General features: G+C 43.3%; 1 protein-coding gene across 5 annotated transcripts in view; it reads right to left on the bottom strand.

The window, feature by feature from the left end:
• The window catches only part of DENND1A (DENN domain containing 1A), a 151,713-nt gene that overhangs the window by 88,578 nt on the left and 42,961 nt on the right, over nt 1–20,174 (bottom strand). For all 5 annotated transcript variants that reach the window (XM_066563198.1, XM_066563197.1, XM_066563201.1 and 2 more), the window contains exons 4-5: nt 16,664–16,713; nt 13,744–13,863 (exon numbers count right to left, since the gene is read on the bottom strand). In XM_066563198.1, coding sequence (XP_066419295.1) covers nt 13,744–13,863; nt 16,664–16,713 — 170 coding nt within the window. The remainder of the gene's footprint in view (nt 1–13,743; nt 13,864–16,663; nt 16,714–20,174) is intronic.

Consider the following 20,174-nt stretch of genomic DNA (forward strand, 5'->3'; position numbering starts at 1 on the left):
GGCTCTTGCTCAAGAGAGGGGCAAGACAAACAAAGACAAACCCACCACAAAATTGTGCAAATTATGCAGACAATCTCACTTCAGTTTTCACCCCCCTCCATTGTCACTACACAATTCAGGATCTCTCTCATCCCAAAATTTCTGGATACATTAGAAAACTAATTTATGCTGCCATCTTCAACACTCTTACTTCATCACTTAATCCATGTGTTGACTACTCAAGAATAAACCAGTTCTGCTTTTATTAGACCAAACTGTGACCAGTTAAAGTTGAAAAAAAATCTAAAAAATCCCCTAAGAAATAACAATTATCTGAATTTGTTTCTAGATGTCTGCCAAAAGGAAAGAGGAAAAAAATGTGGATTTTTTCTTACAGAAAGCAAATCCTCAAGGCAGCCTTTAAACTCCCCTCCAAAGAAACACAGGCAGAGTTTATAACCTAAAATTTTCTGTACCTTAAGTAGCACAACTGGTAGCACTACTGAAGATTTATGGCTTATGACTTGCTCATATTTAATTTGTAACCAAACACTTCCCCTTCCTCTTAGCTCCCTCAGAAGTTTTGATGAACTCTTGTTTTCACAGGTCAGAGGTTAAGCAAAGGAAGGGAAGCTCTGCAGTGAGATTGCCCAGAGCCACGGAGCCGCCCCTCAGGGCTCCAGCCCCAGGGCAGCCCAGCCCCTGCAGGGCTGTGTCTGAGCACAGAAAACAAAAACAAAGGGGCAATCTCAATGTCAGCTCTTCCTTAGCTTTTGGCTTGCTCGTAGAAAGGTAAATCTGCAGTGAAGCCAACTTAAAAAAGCAGAGACTTTCCAGTGTTATTTGTAGCAGGCAACCGGGAAGGAGGATGCAATAGCAGGACAGCCAACGTGTGAGTGCTGAACTCATCAAACCCAACTTCCAGGGAGCACTCCAGGGCTTGGGAGCCTTGTCAGCAGAGCCTCTCCATGCTCCAGTGCAGCAGCAGCAAACCCTAGTGGCAAGGGGGGCCTTTTCAAATGATTTTTGAAGATTTGCCGATTACCATAGCAACTGTTTATAAAAGTAATGTTGAACACTGCCAGCTCCAGCATCCCATTTACTGGTGTGCTGACACCATGAAAAAGCAGAGCCCACACTCGTGGGAGGGCACCTGTGGCACGCTGGCTCTCCCCTGGAGCTGTGGAGTCCCACCTTGGTCCACACTCCTGGGGCACCAGAGCAGCTCCTGGGCCGTGCACAGGCTGAGCTGCATCAGGCACAGCTCCTGTTTGAAATCAATGTGACTCACTAACCGGTCTGACATCAACACATATCTGCAGCATCTCCTCCTAGACTGAGCTGCAAGCACACAGAACTTTTACTCCTTCCATTCACACAGATCAGAAGTGGAATTTTTAACACGTATTTATTTATAACACATGCTATATATATTTTGATAACAGCATAACCAACTGCCATCTCCCTTGCAAAACAGAACAGTCATTTCCATTTTGCAGATGGGCACACTTCTCTGTGGTGACAGGCTTACAAAATCTGTCTGTATTAGCCAGGATTGGTTTCATGGAGTTCCCAAATCTTGACCTTTTTGCTCAGCACAATAATCTACAGTGAGCTAGAACACAGAATACAATCCTGACCCCAGTTATTACATGAACTATAGACACATCATCACCAACTTCACTGACAAAAGTGTAAGGACGAGGAAGCTCAGGCCAAATGCATCTTCTGCCAGCACTACTCCTGCATGTGCCACTAAAACACCCAGTGCCTCAGCTCATGGACTCTGAAGAACAGATAATAACAAATAATAACTCCCTGCCTTGTGCCCAGCCCTTGGCTGTGACAGTGATGTCACTTGGAGCCCAGCAGGGTGACACTGCAGCAGGAGTGACCTGTGCCACATGGGCACTGCTCCTCTCCCTGTCCCCTCCACACCATCACTGCAACCAACAGCAAAACTCCAGCACAGGTAGGACAGAGCTGAAAATCCCAAGGAAGATTCAGCAGATTGAAAAAACAAATTATTATTATTATTATTATTATTATTATTATTATTATTATTATTATTATTATTATTATTATTATTATTATTACTATTACTATTACTATTATTATTACTATTATTACTATTATTACTATTATTACTATTATTACTATTATTGCCATTTTTCATTTCCATGTATGAACCCAGTGAAGGTTCCTGGTGAAGCAGAACACATTTTCTGACTCACAGTGCCTGTCAATTCCTGCAGGACAAAGGACAGAGCCTCAGCAGGAGCTCAGAAGGATCTTTGTGGATAATCCCAACACTGTGCTTGAAAAAATGCAAGGATGGAAAACATATCAAAAGTTACTCCAGTCTCCTGGTGACTTGTTATCTTAGGACTTCTTGCATTTAAAGATAAAACTCTGCAATTTAAACTTAAACCTAATATTGCTTCTTTCCATCCTCCTGTACCTGGCAGCTAATGATTCTCCCCCCAGCCAGCATTATTCCTAATCATGGAATCACATTCTATTTTAGGTTAGTAATGGTTCTAATGATGAACTAAGTTATGTTTGCCAAGCCACAATGCTCTTCAGGGCTTCTATGCAAACATGATTTTAAATAGCAAAACCACACAATCCAAACATCTTTTCCTTCCCTTCATTATAAGTATTTTAATTCTTCTAAATTTTCTAATTTAGAAGAATTCTTCTAACTCTAATTCTTCTTCCCTTTTTAATTCTTTCTAAATTTCACCTTAATTTTTTACAGTTAAGATGAGGTAAAATGACATTGATCTACAGAATTTTAAAACGAATCCCATTTCTCTGCTCAGCAGAGGGATGACTCTCCACATGCTATTATTTTCCTTGCAGGAACACACTATTAAATTCTTTTCCCCACCTTCCTCTCCTTCCGTCACCCAGTGTTTGCAGCATCTTTACAAAATGCATTTGAAAGAACCAAGGCATCTCTAGGCTCATCTGGGAATTTCTGTGGGCTAAATTCTCAGTTCAGCTGCTTCTGTGTTCCAGCGTCTTCCCTGCACCTCATGGGCCCCAGTGCCTCGTTATTCTCTGCTCTAGACTGGGTCTATTGACACCTTCTCACACTCAGGAGTTAAGCACAGACACCCCAAATCTCCATAGCAACCCCTGCTCATGTGGATGAATTACCTTCCCTTCCACGGGCAGCCAACAGCCTCCTTTGAACATCAGCTTGTCATTGATTTGTTTGTTTGTTTGTTTAGGTCTCCTGTCCCACTGTAGGTGCCCCTGCCAGTGCATGAGGCCAGCTGCACCCTTGCCTCTCCTTGCTCCCACGGGATGTCTTTTCTTCCTGCATTTCCCCCAGTTTTTTAACAAACTTCCCTTGATTATTACCCATGAGTGATCATTCCATGATTCAGTTTAAAGTTATGCAGCTCAAGCATGACTCATGTACATATTTTAGAAGTACTAAATCCCACAGAACTGGATCTCATCTTATGGAGCATCTCAATAAATAATTCTCAACAGCAAGTGCTTACTTTGCTTAGTTCAAGACCAACACAGAAACTTCAAGCATGTTTGAGAGCAAAGGACTGAAGGAGTGACAGGAAATAAAGGTACATAAGAAAAACATTTGTTTGCATTTACAGCACACCCTGACAATTATGTCTGTATGTTTTCCTTAAACCCATGGGCAAAACCCACCCAGAAAGCCACTGGGTGAGAAGATGGGCATGCTGAAGGGCCTGGCACTTTATAGTGAGAAATGCAACAAGATATCCTTGGAGTGAAAAAACAACAGGTATGTTCCCTTCAACACCAACGGGAACACACTGACCAATGGCTCTACTCAGCCAGGGTAAAATGCTCTAAATAACAATTATGGAGAGGGTAAAGAACAGCCTTAAACTGAGAAGAGTTACAGATTATACTGCCTCTAAATTATCTGGACTTTAAAAAATTGATTATGAAGGAGTTAGAGCAGTTTGGTACACAAAGCTTGATTTTAAAAAGCAGGATGCACTAGACAGCATGAGAGCCTCAAGATCCCCACCAAAGTGACAATACAGAGAGAGGATTCCAAAGGCTTAGCTTGTCAAGGAATCTCTTCTCAAACCACGTTTAAAAGCATACATGAAAGTGCTGGAAGAGAGAATTCTAGATGTGGCAGACAATCAGAGATCCCACTAGGTTTGAGACATCTGGCATCAGTTGAAATCCATCACATTTCATTTGGGGATCAAAGCCTGCTGTTAAGTCTATCACAGGTTGAAATAGTAGATCCTGAACAGCCTTTTCATCCCAATGCAAATTAACCCTTTTTCCTTGACCAGAGAAACAGCTCCTTTTCATTACTGACTCCAATCATATGTGCTTGTCAAGCTATGCCCTCTAGTACTAAGTTTCAGTTGAAATTTCAGTAGCATGATGAACTTTTTATTATAAATCCAAAGCGCTCCCTCCCAGTGACCAAGCCCTGTGCTCTGGCACGCGCTGCAGCGAGCTCCAAACCACTCTGGGACGGAGTTTGTGGCACCATCTGTAATGCAGATCAGCTCCTGAAGGGAAGAAAAATGTTGCATATAGGGAACACCTTATAAAATAAGGGCCTTGTTACCCTGGCAAAACCATGGCTCAGGCCTGCTACTTTGGCTAGGTAGAAGAGGGCTATGGGAAAGTGACTCAGCTGAATTAGAGGCAGAAAAACAAGTTCTGTACCCATTACATGTCCATATCATGGTGTACGGTGGTTGGTTGAATTATGTTTGTTATTTAAAACTATGCAATTGATAAAGGCCTAACTGCTTTAAAAGGCCTGGTTTTAGCAATAAAGCATCTCTTCTTTGCACCTGCCTGGGGGCTCTGCATCACTTTGCCTCATACAGAAGAATTTTACACACCTCTGTTCAAGAGCCCCACTGCACAGCAGCCAGCTGTGCTTGGCTGCTAAAGGGATTTGCCAAATATTGAACAGTCAAAGCTGAGCATCAGGTGTGTACCTGTGATAGCTGTGTGTGAGTTCTGAGACACAACAGTGAATCCTTGCATTTTGGCAAATCAGCTACAGAGGACATTGGGGTAGGAATGAAGGTATTTCAGTAACAGAGCAGAAATCAATTATGTGAACCTCCCTTCCCCAAATCACTCATGTTCCCTACTGGCAAGAAACAAAGTTAAGTGAAGCAAGAGGTTTTACAGTTCCCTTCACAGGGAGGGAGCTTCATCACAGGGAAGAAATATTCACATGCTCAGAGGGAGCACACACAGCTCCTAATAATAAGCAAAGTTGGTAGGAAGTCATAAAAGTTAAACCACAAGCAGAGCTGAAAGAGCCAAGTGAAAAATTCATGATTATGTCGGCGCTGTGGTACTTGCAACTGATAATTTGAGAATGCAAGGAACTGGGCTAGGCATGTAAAAATCACCTCACTTACAGCAAACTTGCAGAGCAAGATGTCAATAGGAAGGCTACAAAGATCAAGTCCAAGTCTGATATTTGAGTGCAGGTTGTCTATGACCACCCTGTACGATGCTTTAGGATTCACAGCAAATATTCAGATGTAAAAATAAACACATAAAATTATAGCACTTGATCTTCACCTGCAGAAATACCACTGATGAGCCTATCCACAGAATACCTGAAAATGTATGACACATTAATTAACAGAAAAGTCTTTCTGGCCCATTTCCTGCCCAGCAAGCCCAATTTTTATTGATGAGACTTCTTGTCTAACCACCAGCTTAAGCAAATGATAAGACCAGGAAACTGCCCACAATTATTTTCTCTGAATATTCAAACAGTAATAAATTCTAAAACACACTGAGGAGTTATTGCAGGTAATGCTCAGTGTGGAGGAAGATCTGTCCCTTATCATGTTCATAAACAGCCAGGGTTACAAATGAGGGGTTTTATTTGGGCTCCCTGCATAGCCCAGGGAACTCTGCCTCTAGGAAGGCACACAAAGCCTCTCTGCCATGATTACAGTGCCTGGATCAGGGCTCCTGTTGGAACAACATGCACAAGTTACTCAAGCAGCTTCTCTCGGCAGTTCCACCTCTGGATCAGCCCCAGCGTCTCCAATTACCTCTGCATAACCCGAGGGCTCTGCCACAGCTCCAGTTTTGAAGGAGGAAGTTGCCATGTAATCTCTTTGGGAATGTTGTACACATCTGTCAGCAGGGACAGGATGCTCCTGCTCCTGACAGATGCATTTGTAAGCCTTCAGACAGCAACCCAAAAGTGATCCATTTGTGGAAGAGACGATCTATCCATCTTGTACTTTAACTACTTCCTCCCTGCTTTTTGATGCCAGGGAGGGGGTTTTCCCCAAGGTGATGCACTAATTCAGTTTGTATTAACTCTAAAGATGAAGTTTCCAAGCCAGTCAGCCAGGGCCAAAGGTAATAAAAAGTGCCATGATTTAATTACTTCTGTTACAGTTGTTCAGCAACGAAAGAAGGCGTGACATGAAGGCCTAATTAATTAAGTAAAATTGGTTTCTGGTCAGAAGGCAAGACCAGTGAAGTAGTTGGACTGAATGCAGTACTATCAGCTTCATCCAATTCCACCAGTGGTGATACATTACTAACTCTTGGCATCTTTGTTGTGATCGTTCTCATTGATATTTTACAGCTGCAGCTGAAAGCTCAGAACATCCCTGACAGTGCAAGGCCCCAAACCTGTTGCTGCATGTCCTGGAGTGTTTCCAAACTCCTGTTCTTGCCCTGCCTGCCCCAGCCCTGCTCCAGGGTCCCTCTCTCCCCCGGCCCAGGGCCCCAGGGCAGGGTTTGGCCCTGGCAGCGTGTGCAGCGTGAGGAAGCTGAGGCTGTGGGAGCTGCACCCCCGGCTCAGGACCAACAGACAGCAAGGAGAGGCAAGCATGGAGCACACTCCCCGTTTCACTGGAGTGCACATTTCTGTGGGACAGGGCTGGAACTCGAGAGCCCCAGGGCCTCTCCTTTGCAGCAGCACTGTGGAAGGAGCCCCTGGCCGCAGCACCCATCGCTGCAGGTTCTAGAGTGAGGTTTGGAAGCATTTGCACAATTACGCTGCTCATAATTCAAACTCTGTTTTGTGTCTGTCGTTATAGGTCATTGTTGGCCAGATGGAAAATATTAAGGAAAAAGCATTGCAACTAAATCAATGGGTTGCAGAGTGCTGCCAAAAGGCCCCAGGCTAACTACAAGCAGATTTGCAGGCAGGCTCTGCTCCGGCACAAGGCGGGACCTGGCACATCCTCTGCCCTGCCTAACAGCAGGAGGGCACGGGGCCAGCTGAGAGCAGCTACTGTGCCAAACAGACTGTGCAGGCCTTGCTGCTTGAATGCTTCCACAGAAAGGCAGAATCCATGGGCTCCCTGTAAACAACTCCCTGTACTTCTGGCTGCTACCAACCCACAAGTGGGATAACTTCATCCCACTACAACATTAATGCAATACACAGCTCAGCCTCAGCACCAGAATCAACATGGAAATAAATGAGCACCAGTGGTAAAGGACAACTGCTCAACTTTCAACTAAGAATAATGATGTGGATATGCACATGCATAGTGAAACTCAAAATCAGCATCTTTACTCCAATGCCAAGCACTGTATGGGCATTCTTTGCAACCCATGATTTACAAGCAGAGAGAGACTAAAGTTTGCCTATTGAAAACCTGACTTTTAATATTTATTTCCAATACCAATACTTCCCAGGTCATATAATTTTTTTTTGTACAGCTTATGGCTGCTCCTACCAATGAGCAGTCTGGTTTATCTAGACTGATAGTTCAGTGGGGAAAAGCATCTTCCTAATATCACCCAAATAACCTCTTATGGACTCAGCATCTGAGTGCAGCCAGCCATGCCTGCAGATATAACTTCAAACTCCCTAGATGGACATAAATAATTTCTGTTTCTAGTGGACAGTAAGAGAAAAAATTATAGAAACAGAGGGGAGCTTCTGGTTGAAACATCATCACCAGCTGATCACACAGAGCAAAGCTTCTTCAGCAAGGACTTCAAATCCCCTACTCCAGCCATAAGGCATTATTAGCTTATTTAAATTACCATTATCTTATTTAAAGATACTTGAGCAAGAGAAGATACTAGGCCTTACAGGCTTTCTGGAAGAAGTCTTTACAAAATGGTTAATGGCAGAGATGAAAATGGAGGACAACAAATGTGCAGATGTAATACAAAATTCTATTCTTCTTTTCCTGGAACAGTAGTTTCAAACAGCTCATCTCTATCTTGTAAAACTTGTAAGGACAATAATGGAAAACCACAGGAAGTTTGGAAAAGCTACACTGGAGACAGTGTATCAGGAAGAAGAAACACAAAGCAGATAGCTAAATTTAATTGATGTCAAGCTCCCTCTTCACTAGGTTCATCACTTTTCCATATATATTCTGACAAGCAACTGAAAATAAGAGCCAGTGTCTGTTTAAGCGAATCAACAGGGGTAAAAACCCTAAACTTTTGAGATGTAAACTGTTTTATAAACATGTCAAGTTAAGGCAGAATGCCTGCAGCACCCGGAGCCCCTCCGGCCCTGCACACGCCCTCGGGGCATTCGCACATTTTCTGAGCCACTTCAGCTCAATTTCCTGTCACCCAGCACAGAAAGTTGCCCTGCTTTGCTGCAGTTCCAGCTTGTAAGAAACTCCAGTTTCTGTGAAAGAAGGTCAGGCTGCAGCTCCGAGTCCTGCCTGCCCTCTCCTCTGCTCTCTGAAAGGCCCGTGCAAAGGAACTGAGCAATCTCTGCTCTCCAGCTCTCACTGACAGACAGTGCAAGTGCTGAAACCACTGATAAAAAAATAATGATGAAAAAAAATCTATGAAGGCATCAGAGACTCAACAGCAACATTTTCATTAGGTACAATTCTGTTGCAGTTTTGAATCAGAGATCCAATTGCCCATGATTTATACATGTATTTTGTGGCCTTTGCCATGTCTAACAGAAGCAGTTTGCCATTTGCTTTCATCTCCCAAGCATTTTAAGTAGAACAGGGATTCCAGGGTCGATACACCTCAAGGACCAAACAGACTGTCCAAAAAGTGTTCCAAGCATTTCCAGCCATTACCAAACATCTTCTGCAAGGCTTCAAAGAATCATACAGATATGGAAGTAAAGCATTGATTTTGGCCAAATCAATGAAAAGGGAAAATTCTAGAAAACAACAGGACAATTACTACAAAACAAGCCCCATCACAAACACTCGCTCTCCTCCCCCGGAGCAGGCACTGGCAGGGCTGTGGGGCTGGGTTTTATCCCTCCCCAGCAGGGCCTGGTAGGGCCGTGGGGCTGCAGGGCTGGACTGTCCCCAGCAGGGCCCTGGGGCTGCAGGGCTGGACTGTCCCCAGCAGGGCCCTGGGGCTGCAGGGCTGGACTGTCCCCAGCAGGGCCCTGGGGCTGCAGGGCTGGACTGTCCCCAGCAGGGCCCTGGGGCTGTGGGTGCTGCCCGGGGCTCTGGGCAGGGCAGGGCAGCCCCCGGCGCTGTCTGTCTGTCTGTCTGTCTGTCCCATGGCTCAGGGCCCTGCCAGTTGGCACGCCCGGGCCAGGAAGCTGTCAGTTCCAATCAGGGCCCGGCCCTGCAGCCCTATTAAAGAAGTCTTGCTGGTTAAGGGGCAGCCACTGTTTCCAAAGCATGGGAAGAAAAAAAAAAAAAAAAAAAAAAAAAAAAAAAAAAAAAAAAAGAAAGAAAGAAAGAAAAAAAAAAAGGAAAAAAAAAAAAGAGCTCTGCTTTCCTTAGATTCGAGCTGGCAACTTTCACTGACTGGAGTTTTCAAGGAGCTATGAATGAGCCTAACAAAGGAGTTCTGTGGCCAGTTTCTGGCTGAAATCCATGTCAACAGTTTTTAAGGTCACAGGTCACACTAACTAACATTTATTCCCAGCAGACCCCGCTCTAAACACAAGCTGTAAGTAGTACAAATTTGGAATTTTTCTGTAATCCCTTGAGATATTCCTGATCCTTCCACATGTTTCTGCTCAATTAAAAACAATTCTCACTTTGCACCACAAGAGAGGCCCCTGCTCAGAAATCTTATTCTGTCCTAAGAATAAATGGACAAAGACTGCAATCAAAGGGAAGGAAGGGGGGAGGAGAGGAACTCACAACAAATCACACCAAAAACCTCAAATAACTCCATACAGAATCACATTCAGTTAGTTACATTTTCTGCCATCTGTCACAAACTATTATGGATTCATTTCTTTTTATCTTAGAAAAAGAGTGGTGCAGAGCTCAGCTATTTTGGCCGAGAGGGATTTCCACACAAATGTTTCTGCATTTCACTTCAAAAGAATGATTTCAGTTTGTGTACAAAACCTGAATAACCCAACAAAAACTTCAAATTCAGTAAAACTGAAATCACATTGCAAACATGGGACCTTTGCAAACCCGTAACTTTGCCCAGAAAGTTTGTGAACCAAAGCAAAATTACACAAACTTGGGTTTTCTTTTGTTTTCTTTTTAAATAAAAGACCAGAGCTCTTCACTTAATCCAGAACTATCTACACTGTTCTCCCTCAAAAGCTCATGTGAAATCTGATGTGAAATTAGAGAGAAACAATAAAAATTCAGCCTCTTAATGTATAGCTTTAGGATTTATCCCATTGCAGCCAAAATCCTGAAATCCTTAAATAAAGTCTTAGAAAGAAAAAACATTTGGGTGTGAAATTCCCAAATTAGAACACAGAATTTGATGACTGGACATCAGCTCTTACTTGACTATAAAGAAAATAATTCAAAAACACATTTTAAATTTTGTACCATATTTCATTGAAAAAGGTGGTCTGGAATCCCAGTTTTCCTGGGAGATGTGGGTGTGTGCCATGAGAACTCACCTGAGCTCAGACCCCAAACCCTCCGAGGTCTGTTCCTCACCTGGGCTAACCCCAAACCCTCCGGGCTCTGTTCCTCACCTGGAATCACCCCAAACCTTCTAGGCTCTGTTCCTCACCCCAAATCCCCCAGCTCTGTTCCTCACCCCAAACCCCCGGCTCTGTTCCTCACCCCAAACCCCCGGCTCTGTTCCTCACCCCAAACCCCCCGGCTCTGTTCCTCACCCCAAACCCCCGGCTCTGTTCCTCACCCCAAACCCCCGGCTCTGTTCCTCACCTGGAATCACCCCAAACCTTCTAGGCTCTGTTCCTCACCCCAAACCCCCCGGCTCTGTTCCTCACCCCAAACCCCCGGCTCTGTTCCTCACCTGGCCGTACCTGCGCCCCCGCGCGCCCTCTGCTGGCGCCGCCGCCGCAGCGCAGCCGCTCCGGGTCACCCCAGCCGGGCCCGCGGCTTCGGCGGAGCGGCAGAACCGGGCCAGGGAGGGGGAGCCCGGAGAAGAGAGGCAGGCTCCGCGCTGAATACAGTGGCTCTACATTGAAAACACCACAGAGCAGCCGGAAAAGCAGGTTTCAAAGTTATCAGAGAGTTCATCAATCTGTGTGAGCTACTACAGCAGGAACAACGCTGTGGTAACTACCTCAAAAGCAGTTTTCCAAACAATATTGGTTAAAACAGTCAAAGCAGTTCCCTGCCAAATGGAATTGCCTCTCTGCTGGCCACAGGATAACCCCACTGCTACTGAACTCCGAGAGGCGCCTTGCTGTGCTCTGCATCCACAGGAAAAGCCTCTGGGCCACTTCAAAGCTCAAGTCCAGACCCTGACTTCTGGCCCTAGAGTACTTTGCTTCCAGGACATTGCAGAAATTTTTTCAAGCACTGAGTGAAAAGAATTTCTTTTTACTGCTGTTTCTCTTCAATAACTAATCTAAACATGTGATGATTTTCCACCTCCAAACCATTTTACCATGGCCAGACCCATAAAATCCCTGCTAAGCCTGTGAATATCATCTCTAGTAATAAACACCATCAGTTAGTTCTTACACTGTTGCTGAGCATAGCAAGGAATACTTGAAGCTTGCTGCCATCCAATCTGTAATTTAAAAACAATTAAACAAATGTTCTTTTCATCCCCATTTGCTTTTACTTTCGTTCTCACATTTTCCAGCATGTTTTCCCCCACCCATTTACCATGCAGCATCCTTTAGTACATAAAGGACACTGAGAAGATTCACATCAATAATGGGAGCTGCAGTCCCAGGAACAGAGGAAGTGATTTCATCTATCTTTATTACCCTCTAAAACCTGCATGAACTTGCATTAATGATGAGCTTTCTTCTTCTCATCAGTGCACAGAAGAAGCAACAGGAAGGAAGTGAAGAGTCCCAGTTCATCCACTGGGGTTGGGTATTTTTGGTTATGAGTTGAAGCAGAAGGCATTTAACTACAACAGAACTCCTCCATTTCTTCTTGGCACTCTATCAACATAAGGGAGCTGACAGCAGAGAACTCTTATCCAGGAGGGATCATGAAGGGACCCAGACTATTCCTCATTCAGATTTTCTTTTTAAAACTGTGTTTCTCCTTTAATTTGACATTGATCAGGCAAAGTTACCCTCTGTAAGCAGACACTGCCCACTTGAGACCGAGGGAACCAGCACCCAACTGCACAGGGGAGCAGCTCTGTGGGAAGAGCTGGGAAACACCTTCCTGCCTGCAGGATCCAGTCCCTGCTGCTGGACTGCCAGAGCTAATAATAGCTGAAATGTCTGCTACAGCACAGGCAGGATGGAAGAAGATACTGAGCAAACACCTGTCACTCTGCCTCCCACTCAATTAATTAGCAGTTTGGGTAGATCTCACCATTTCTCCAAATATTAAGCTCCCATTCCATGGCATTGCTGTGTGCAGCCCCCTGCAAGGAGAGGTGACCTCGTATTTTGCAATGTCCCCCCTGGAATGCTCAGAGGGGCACATCCAGACACAGCCAGGGCTGCACTCTCAGGTGCCCCACATGGGGCAATGAGAAGTTCCTGTGTTCCTCTGTCCCCACCCTGGTTGTGTCCTGTGCAAATCCAGCCAGGGATGGCCCTGCCAGATGTGTCCAGCTGCTCACAGAGCAGTGCCCTCTTTTGGGAGGTGCCAGCCCCAGCTGTGCTGTCACCTCCCTGGCTGTCCTCAGTCACCTCTGTGCTGGCTTTACCTGGGCTACTGTTCCTCAACTTCCAATTCCTTGTGAACACGCAAAAAGCAGAAAGTAGAAGCCAGGCAATTCTTAAATGTGTTTAAAACAAGACAGACCATTTGCCACACGAAAATCTTAAATCCATGGAAGTTCTTAATGGAACTAAAAATTGGTAGACATCAAAACTGATTTTACTGGCATCATTTCTGGACTGTATTCCAACATGGCTGTGGGAGGTTATCAAAAACTGCTCTGATAGAGCCTCCTGGCCCATTTTCTGTGAAATGCATAGTTCCAACTTCCACTGACACTCTTTATCATGCCAAGCTTCACAAAACCCTCCACAGGACAGAGGAAAGCTCACACACACAAACTGTGGGGCTGTGGAGAGCATCAGTGACATCCTCTCAGTTACCAACAGATGTTTTGTTAATAAAACTTGCATGTACAAATGTCCACAAAATGTCTTAACAAGATCAGTTGTGACAGCTAAAGATAACAGCTGCCATCATGCTATGTCATATCAAATTACTGCAAAGAGACTTTTTTTCCACGTTGTTAACTCCAGAACGTTGACTACAAACAAATACAGTTATCTACAGAGGAGCTCCCCAGTGCAAGGGATTCTGCACCACTTGTGCAGCAGAACAGTGACTTGGAGGAGCAGATAGGGAAATAATTCTGGCCAGCTGGAAGTGGTAATTGCAGTGTAACTGCAAAGTCAAACACTGCTCCTGCAGTCAGGCACAAGCCAAACCACAGACCTACCTCAGGATACAGAAGCAGCTCTTGGCCCCCGAGGACAAGCGACAGAACCCAAACCTCTGCTTGCTGTCAATGTCTGTGAGCACAAAGGTGAAGTTCTGCCCAACCTGGTTAATGGCATGGCTGGAAACAGAGAGCAGGAGAGAGAAATTACTGCTGAGCCAACTCTGTGTCAAGTATCACATCCAAGTCATTGAACCTATAACATTTCCTCTTTCAGCAGAGTTTTTTTGAAAAATTAACTACAAAGTATGCACCCTCCAGAAGCTTAAATATGCTTGATGAGGGAGGAGTGGGGGCTCTGTGGGGTTTTTTTTCCCATTTTTAAAGTGTGGGAGGATACTAATAATGAGTTTATCTTAAAAAGAAAATGGTTCTGATTATCAACCAGCAACCAACCCCATGTTCTCTCATATAACCCAAATACTTCTAATTATAGGAAATTAAGACTTATTTCAGGTCATGTTCTAGGGTTTTTTTAGGTTTTCTGAGAACTGAGAAATCTGACTTGCACTGACATGTAGCTTTACAAGTCACTCCTACCAACTGCAACAAATACCCTGGTAAATTCAAAGCCATTTAAGTAACAGCCACAGGCCTTAAAATATTCTCTTCTATGATGCCACATGCAAAAAAAAACAATTTTTGTGGGAGAGCACACACTCAGTGCCTAGAGGAAACAAAGGAAAAACAGCCTTGCAGAAATAAAAGCTGGATCCAAATGGGAAAGATGTCACTGTCCTGCTTAGAAAGAAGAATCCTTCAGTGGATTCCAAACAGGGAAGGGAAAACATGCTGTGATGAAGATGAACAAAAAGATAGATATTTAAAGCATTCCAACAGTCTGAGAATTAGCCAGTGTGAGTACTATCATCCTCCTGAAATCTAAATGTCAGCAGAGCAACTACTTCCATAAACCACACTGAGCTGCTGGGGATACCCAAAAATCCCTCACTGGTGGTGTGTTTTATCTGTAAAGCTTGGATGTAATGTTACTATGGTGATTTTAGTATAGTGTTTTAAAAGGGGATTATATGCTTAATTTTAACAAGGTTGAGAGCAGAGCGTGTGTGAGAAATAGCATTAGAACTGACAATTAAAATTATGGAACAGGGGGAAAAACCACGTTTCATTAGCAGCAGGGAGAAGCTTGTTTATTAAACAGCTCAGACAAGCTGGTGAGTTCCTCCAGAGCAAACCCAGAGAGTCCTGCATTCATGTGACCTGGAGGAAGCAAACCTTGCTGGCAGGTCCTGCTCAAGTTCAGTGCCAGTTTTTCACAGGGAAGGAAGAACTTCCCCACATAAAAAGTGTTCTTCCCAAGATTTTACTATAACCCTTCACAGCTCTGCTTTCAAATGGGCGGGAGGTCTATTTAGAGCCTCACAGGATGGAGGCAGCATAAATCTCATCTGTAAGGGGGCAGACAGAAGTTAGGGCTGGAGGGAAGGGGAGAGGAGTGATTTCCATAGAATCCCCCAGCAGCCACACCTGACCCACACAATCATGGCAGGGAGCAGGAGCAGGAGCAGCTCTGCACTCCTGCAGCTGGAGCAGAGCCTCTGCCTCCTTCCACACCACAGCAGCAGCAAACTCCTGGGCCATGGCCTGAAGGAACGGCCAAGCAGCCCCTGGGCTTCTGAGCAGTGCACAACTCATGAACAGAATCAGCGCAAAAAGAATGGAGTGTCTGTGCCCCTGAGAGGCAGAACCTCCAGCGCCACCCCTGCTGCTTTCAGAGCCACAAGAGAAGGAGCACAAGCATCTCCTTCAGCTGCCTGGGTGTGCTCTGCCTCCTGCAGCGTGGGAAGTCCACTCTCCACCTCTCCACCTCAAATTATTAAGTGTGTTCTGGGTGACAATGTCTCCTTTTTGTTCAAACTGGCTGGCTGCAGTCTTTCAGTGACAGTCTGTGATATTCAGACAAACAAGTGGATCCAGAAATGGGAATCACTTTTCATTATGTTCTCATTTGCACCCCATATGGGTTTTCAGTGTTCTATCTTTCAAAATGTTATATTGCTGAGGAAAACCAAAAACAACAAAACAAACAAAACTCCTAGGTACAATAAATCTCCATACAGAAAGCATAACTATTTCTAGTAGGAACAAATACATGAGAAAAATGTATGAATATTTCCCTGCTTCCACCCCTTAGGAAATGAAAAGGATGAGCAGTAAAACAGGGATTCCAAATTCTGAAATGAGAAGAAGACTTGCAGCAGTTTAATCACAGCAAAGGTCAATCCCCTCGACCCAAAGCATGCTGTGTCTCAGCTGATGCAGACAAGTCATTCTGACCACTCAAGTGATGCTCACTGGTGCAGCCTTTCAAAATTTCAGTTGTTGTTCTTTTCATGAAACCATCAAGAGTAACTCACAGTAAATGCAAAACTAAAAAACTTCTACAGTTTCCTAAATTACAGGAAGTAAATATTCTCAGATCTTCTCACATTCGTTTTACAATTTCTCCCCCAAAATCAGAAGTCACCTTAAGTAGCTGTCAAGTAAAGCAGCAGCATTCCAGCAACATCAAGAGGCCTTCAAATGTAAAGCATTTCATTAATTGTCCCACCTAAATTTTGGCAACTAAGAAATAAAATGCACAAGCAGACAAAACTGATATTAATATGCATATTTGACAGTTCCTACCCAAGCATATTCCATCCAAGCATTGTGCAGAAGTGAAAAAAATGCCCTCAGAGTACTCCCACTGAACAACTCCAACTTTTAAAATTTCTTTTTGTTTCATGGTGCCCATAAAAACCCCAGGAAAAAGTGAATTCTGAGACTATAATTTGCACTCAGGTGCTTTAAGTCCCAGGCCCACAGACAGAACACTATGAATGGTATGGCTTTTATTTTCTACAGGGGTTTTATTGACAAGCTTATTTTCTTGTAAAGTTTGAAAAGCTAACAATACCTGTCCACATAGAAGGGGAAACAAAACTTGGTCAGAGTCTGTAGAACTTCCTGTAGAGAGAGAGAGAAAAAAAAAAGATAATTTATACATCTATGGGGACCAATAAATCTAATATTAACCACATCACACAATTTCACAAGTTTGCCCTGAAGAAATAAAAGACAGATGAAGAAATATGGGCTTTATCAATTACATGGAAGCAGTACCAGGCAGTCAATCATGTGAAATAATAAACATGATCAAACTTCATTAAAAATGAAAAATTAATCAAGATTCACACATGGGCAGGCAGCAGGAGCCATGCAGCAATTCTCCCAGGAGGAGGAGGAGGTTGGGTTGTTGAGTGTTAACACCTCTCTGGGGACAGTCCCTACCCTGACCATATGGATCAGAGTGAATAACACCAAACCACATGGGCCTGGCCTGGCAGGACCACTTCTGCTGGCACAGCTTTTGACTGTTACCTAGGAACAGAGGGCTGGGGATTAGAGAACACTTCCCAACATCAGCAAGATAAATAACAAAAGATGGAGCCAATAGGTCTCATAGCAGGAATGTTTAATGTTGCCTACTGCTATTAGAAAGGAAATCTCAGAGTTAAAAGACTGATTAAAATAATGTGTATTAAAATTGATATGGATTGTTTAACCTACAAACCATTTTCTAGAAGTTGCAAAACAGCACCACAAACAGAAAAGCATTTAAGCATGAGAGCAAAGAAAAGGATGAACGTGAAAAGTGAAAACATGATCAGCAGATAAATTAATCATTTTCAACTGTACAACATGAAACAATTACAGTCGCTAAAGAGGCAAAACCAGAAATATGTTTGTCCCAAAACAGTTGTGTCCATAGACAAAAGCAAACCACTAGATATTCAAAATGTGAATTCTGTAACCCACAAGACACACAAAGTTCTCTCAGTTTACAGATCTTTCCTACAGCCAATTCATTGCTCATTCTCCTTCACACTTCAATATTTCAGGTCCTGAAGTGTAAATTCCATTTTGCTTTCAGAACCCTGAACAAACAACAAACCCTCTGACAAAATCAACACTTTTCTGACCAACAGCAATAAATTACCATCAATAACTAAATAGATGCTTCTTGCTTCATTTATTTCTAAGCCAAATGCCATCATTCCCAAATAAACTCCATCAATCTAATAACCTCTCCAGTGAAGCACAAAACATATTGACTCCCTTGCAGGAGCATGTTCCTCCTGCATAATTCAAACCAGCACAGCCCATCCTGAGCCGTGGTTTCAGGCTCAACTGCTCACACTCTTCTTTGGAGGTTTCTTGACAACTAAAATGTGGCAAGTTCTGAGGATTTCAGGCAAAAACAGATATGGAAACTTTGACTTCTTGACAGTTTATTGATAGATTATTTAACAACCTCCTGTTTTTAAAGAACAAGAAAGGATCTATTGAAGAATGCCATGTAGAGCAAAGACGTCTCCTCCTTTGAATTGCAGCAGGAAACTTGGAAAGGAGCTATGTAGATTGCAGAGTAAACTCTGCAGAAATCTCGATTTTGATACAAAATAATGCCTTGATAGTAAAGGTCTCATTACTATGATCGGGTTCCCGCTGGTGCAGAGTCTCACTGACTTTCACAAGCTGAACAACTCCACTTGCTCAGGCACAAAAACTGCATCTAGACAAATTTTAACTACTCACAGTAGTCCTTTGCCACAACTGAACTCTTACAGTGCAAAACACCAGCAAACAAACAAAAAACAAAACCTACAAAAGAATTCTAAAATTGTGACATTATTATATCAGCAGAACAAAGTTCCTGTATCTTTATTTGCCTGATCAATACACACTGACTTCCAGAAACAAAATCATATAGATACATAACATTCTGAAATAAAATAGTGCGAGAAGACAAAGCCATCAGTCACCTCAAAATGGCACAATATATTCTCTCCATTATTTTGATGACTTGAATAATTCCTGTAACTGCAAGTGAAACCATTCACATAATAAAACATTCAGCATCTCATCAGCATTGTGTCACTGGAGAAGTGAATTACTCAGAACTTACTCTGCACTTATTCCTTGATATTTACAGCTTCCTAAACTCAGCAAAGGAAATGTTCACATAAACAGGCCATATATTGGCTCTGTACTGCTCCAAACTGCCTTCTTTTTTAAAGAAAGATTTTACAGTGATATTATTATCTGACTTTTGCAACGTCATTCAACATAATTACTATTCCTTATATACCAATTCTTATCTGCCTTGATTCACAACCAAAAACACTGAGACTAGCACAGGTTAACTGCAGACTTATTTTTCAATGGTAACTAATAAAATAATATAAATACCATATGTAGAATTAGTTTTTAATTAGGAAAACTGCTGATCTTTTGCATGTAAGAAAACAGCTACTGGAGAACAACCCCATTTTTGCTCAAGTTGCAAGCTCGTTACTCTAAATATAATGCTGCTTCTTTTTAATTCTTTAAATACTCCTAAATAAAAAAAAATTGTTTGAAAGATAAACAATACCTACATCATTCATATGCAACATTCTACCCAACCTCTATAGGTTATTACTTATGACCTAGAAAATCCTTCATTTCTTTATGATTTCAGACAAAACAAAACCTACAATTGCTCCATGTCAACATCTTATAATTTTATTTTTTTTTTAACCCAACATGAAGCACAGAGGAAGTATCAATAGTCTGTTTTCTTGTTTTATTCCCTTATGGCTATTTTCCTAAAGAAAAACCTGCATAAATGCCTGTAAAGCAAGAGCCCCTAAAAAGAAGAGCAGAGGCCCCCAGCAATGCAGGACAGGCAGCTGATCAAGGCAAATTACCCGGGAGCTGCCGCCGGCGTCTCCAGGGGACCACACGCCAGTTTTCTGGATCAATCCCCAAGTTTATATTTTCAGAAATCTTTTTACATGCAGTTTGATTTTTAACATTTTAATGAGCAGAAAGTGCATCTCCAGCAGCCAGTGAGCAGAGCTAAAGTGCAGGGCATGAACCGCGTCCCGGGGGAGGCGGCGCAGCCGCGGCACCGGGGGCTGCAGCTCAGGCACCACCTGGCTCCCCGTCCCAAGGTTCCAACTCCTTTCATAATCAAAACACTGCTGACATTAGAAACCCCACATGGCTTTTCTAAAATCCTTCCCAATCAATAACGGCAGTACATAACTTATCGGAGACAACACAGAGCTCATTGATTAAGTTTGGTTTCAGTAGCAAAGTTTTCAAAATAAATGAGGCAGGAACACCACGCTCAGCCTTTCTGTGACACAGCCACCTCTGAAGGTGAGGCAGGCCCTGCAAGGCTTTCCTACACAGGCAGGACAGACTTGGAAAGCCAGGCTGGGAAATACACACAATACACACCGGGCTCGTGTCCCAAAGCATCCCTCTGTTGCAACCAAACAGTAAAGAAAGCTCAACAATGCTGAAAAAATGTGCACATTCACTTGTGAATTTAATAAGCAAGCTGTAGCTGAAGTCTTTTTTATTTTTAAACCCTT

The sequence above is a fragment of the Molothrus aeneus genome, chromosome 19 (genome assembly GCF_037042795.1).
Source record: "Molothrus aeneus isolate 106 chromosome 19, BPBGC_Maene_1.0, whole genome shotgun sequence".
Taxonomy (NCBI): Eukaryota; Metazoa; Chordata; class Aves; order Passeriformes; family Icteridae; genus Molothrus; species Molothrus aeneus.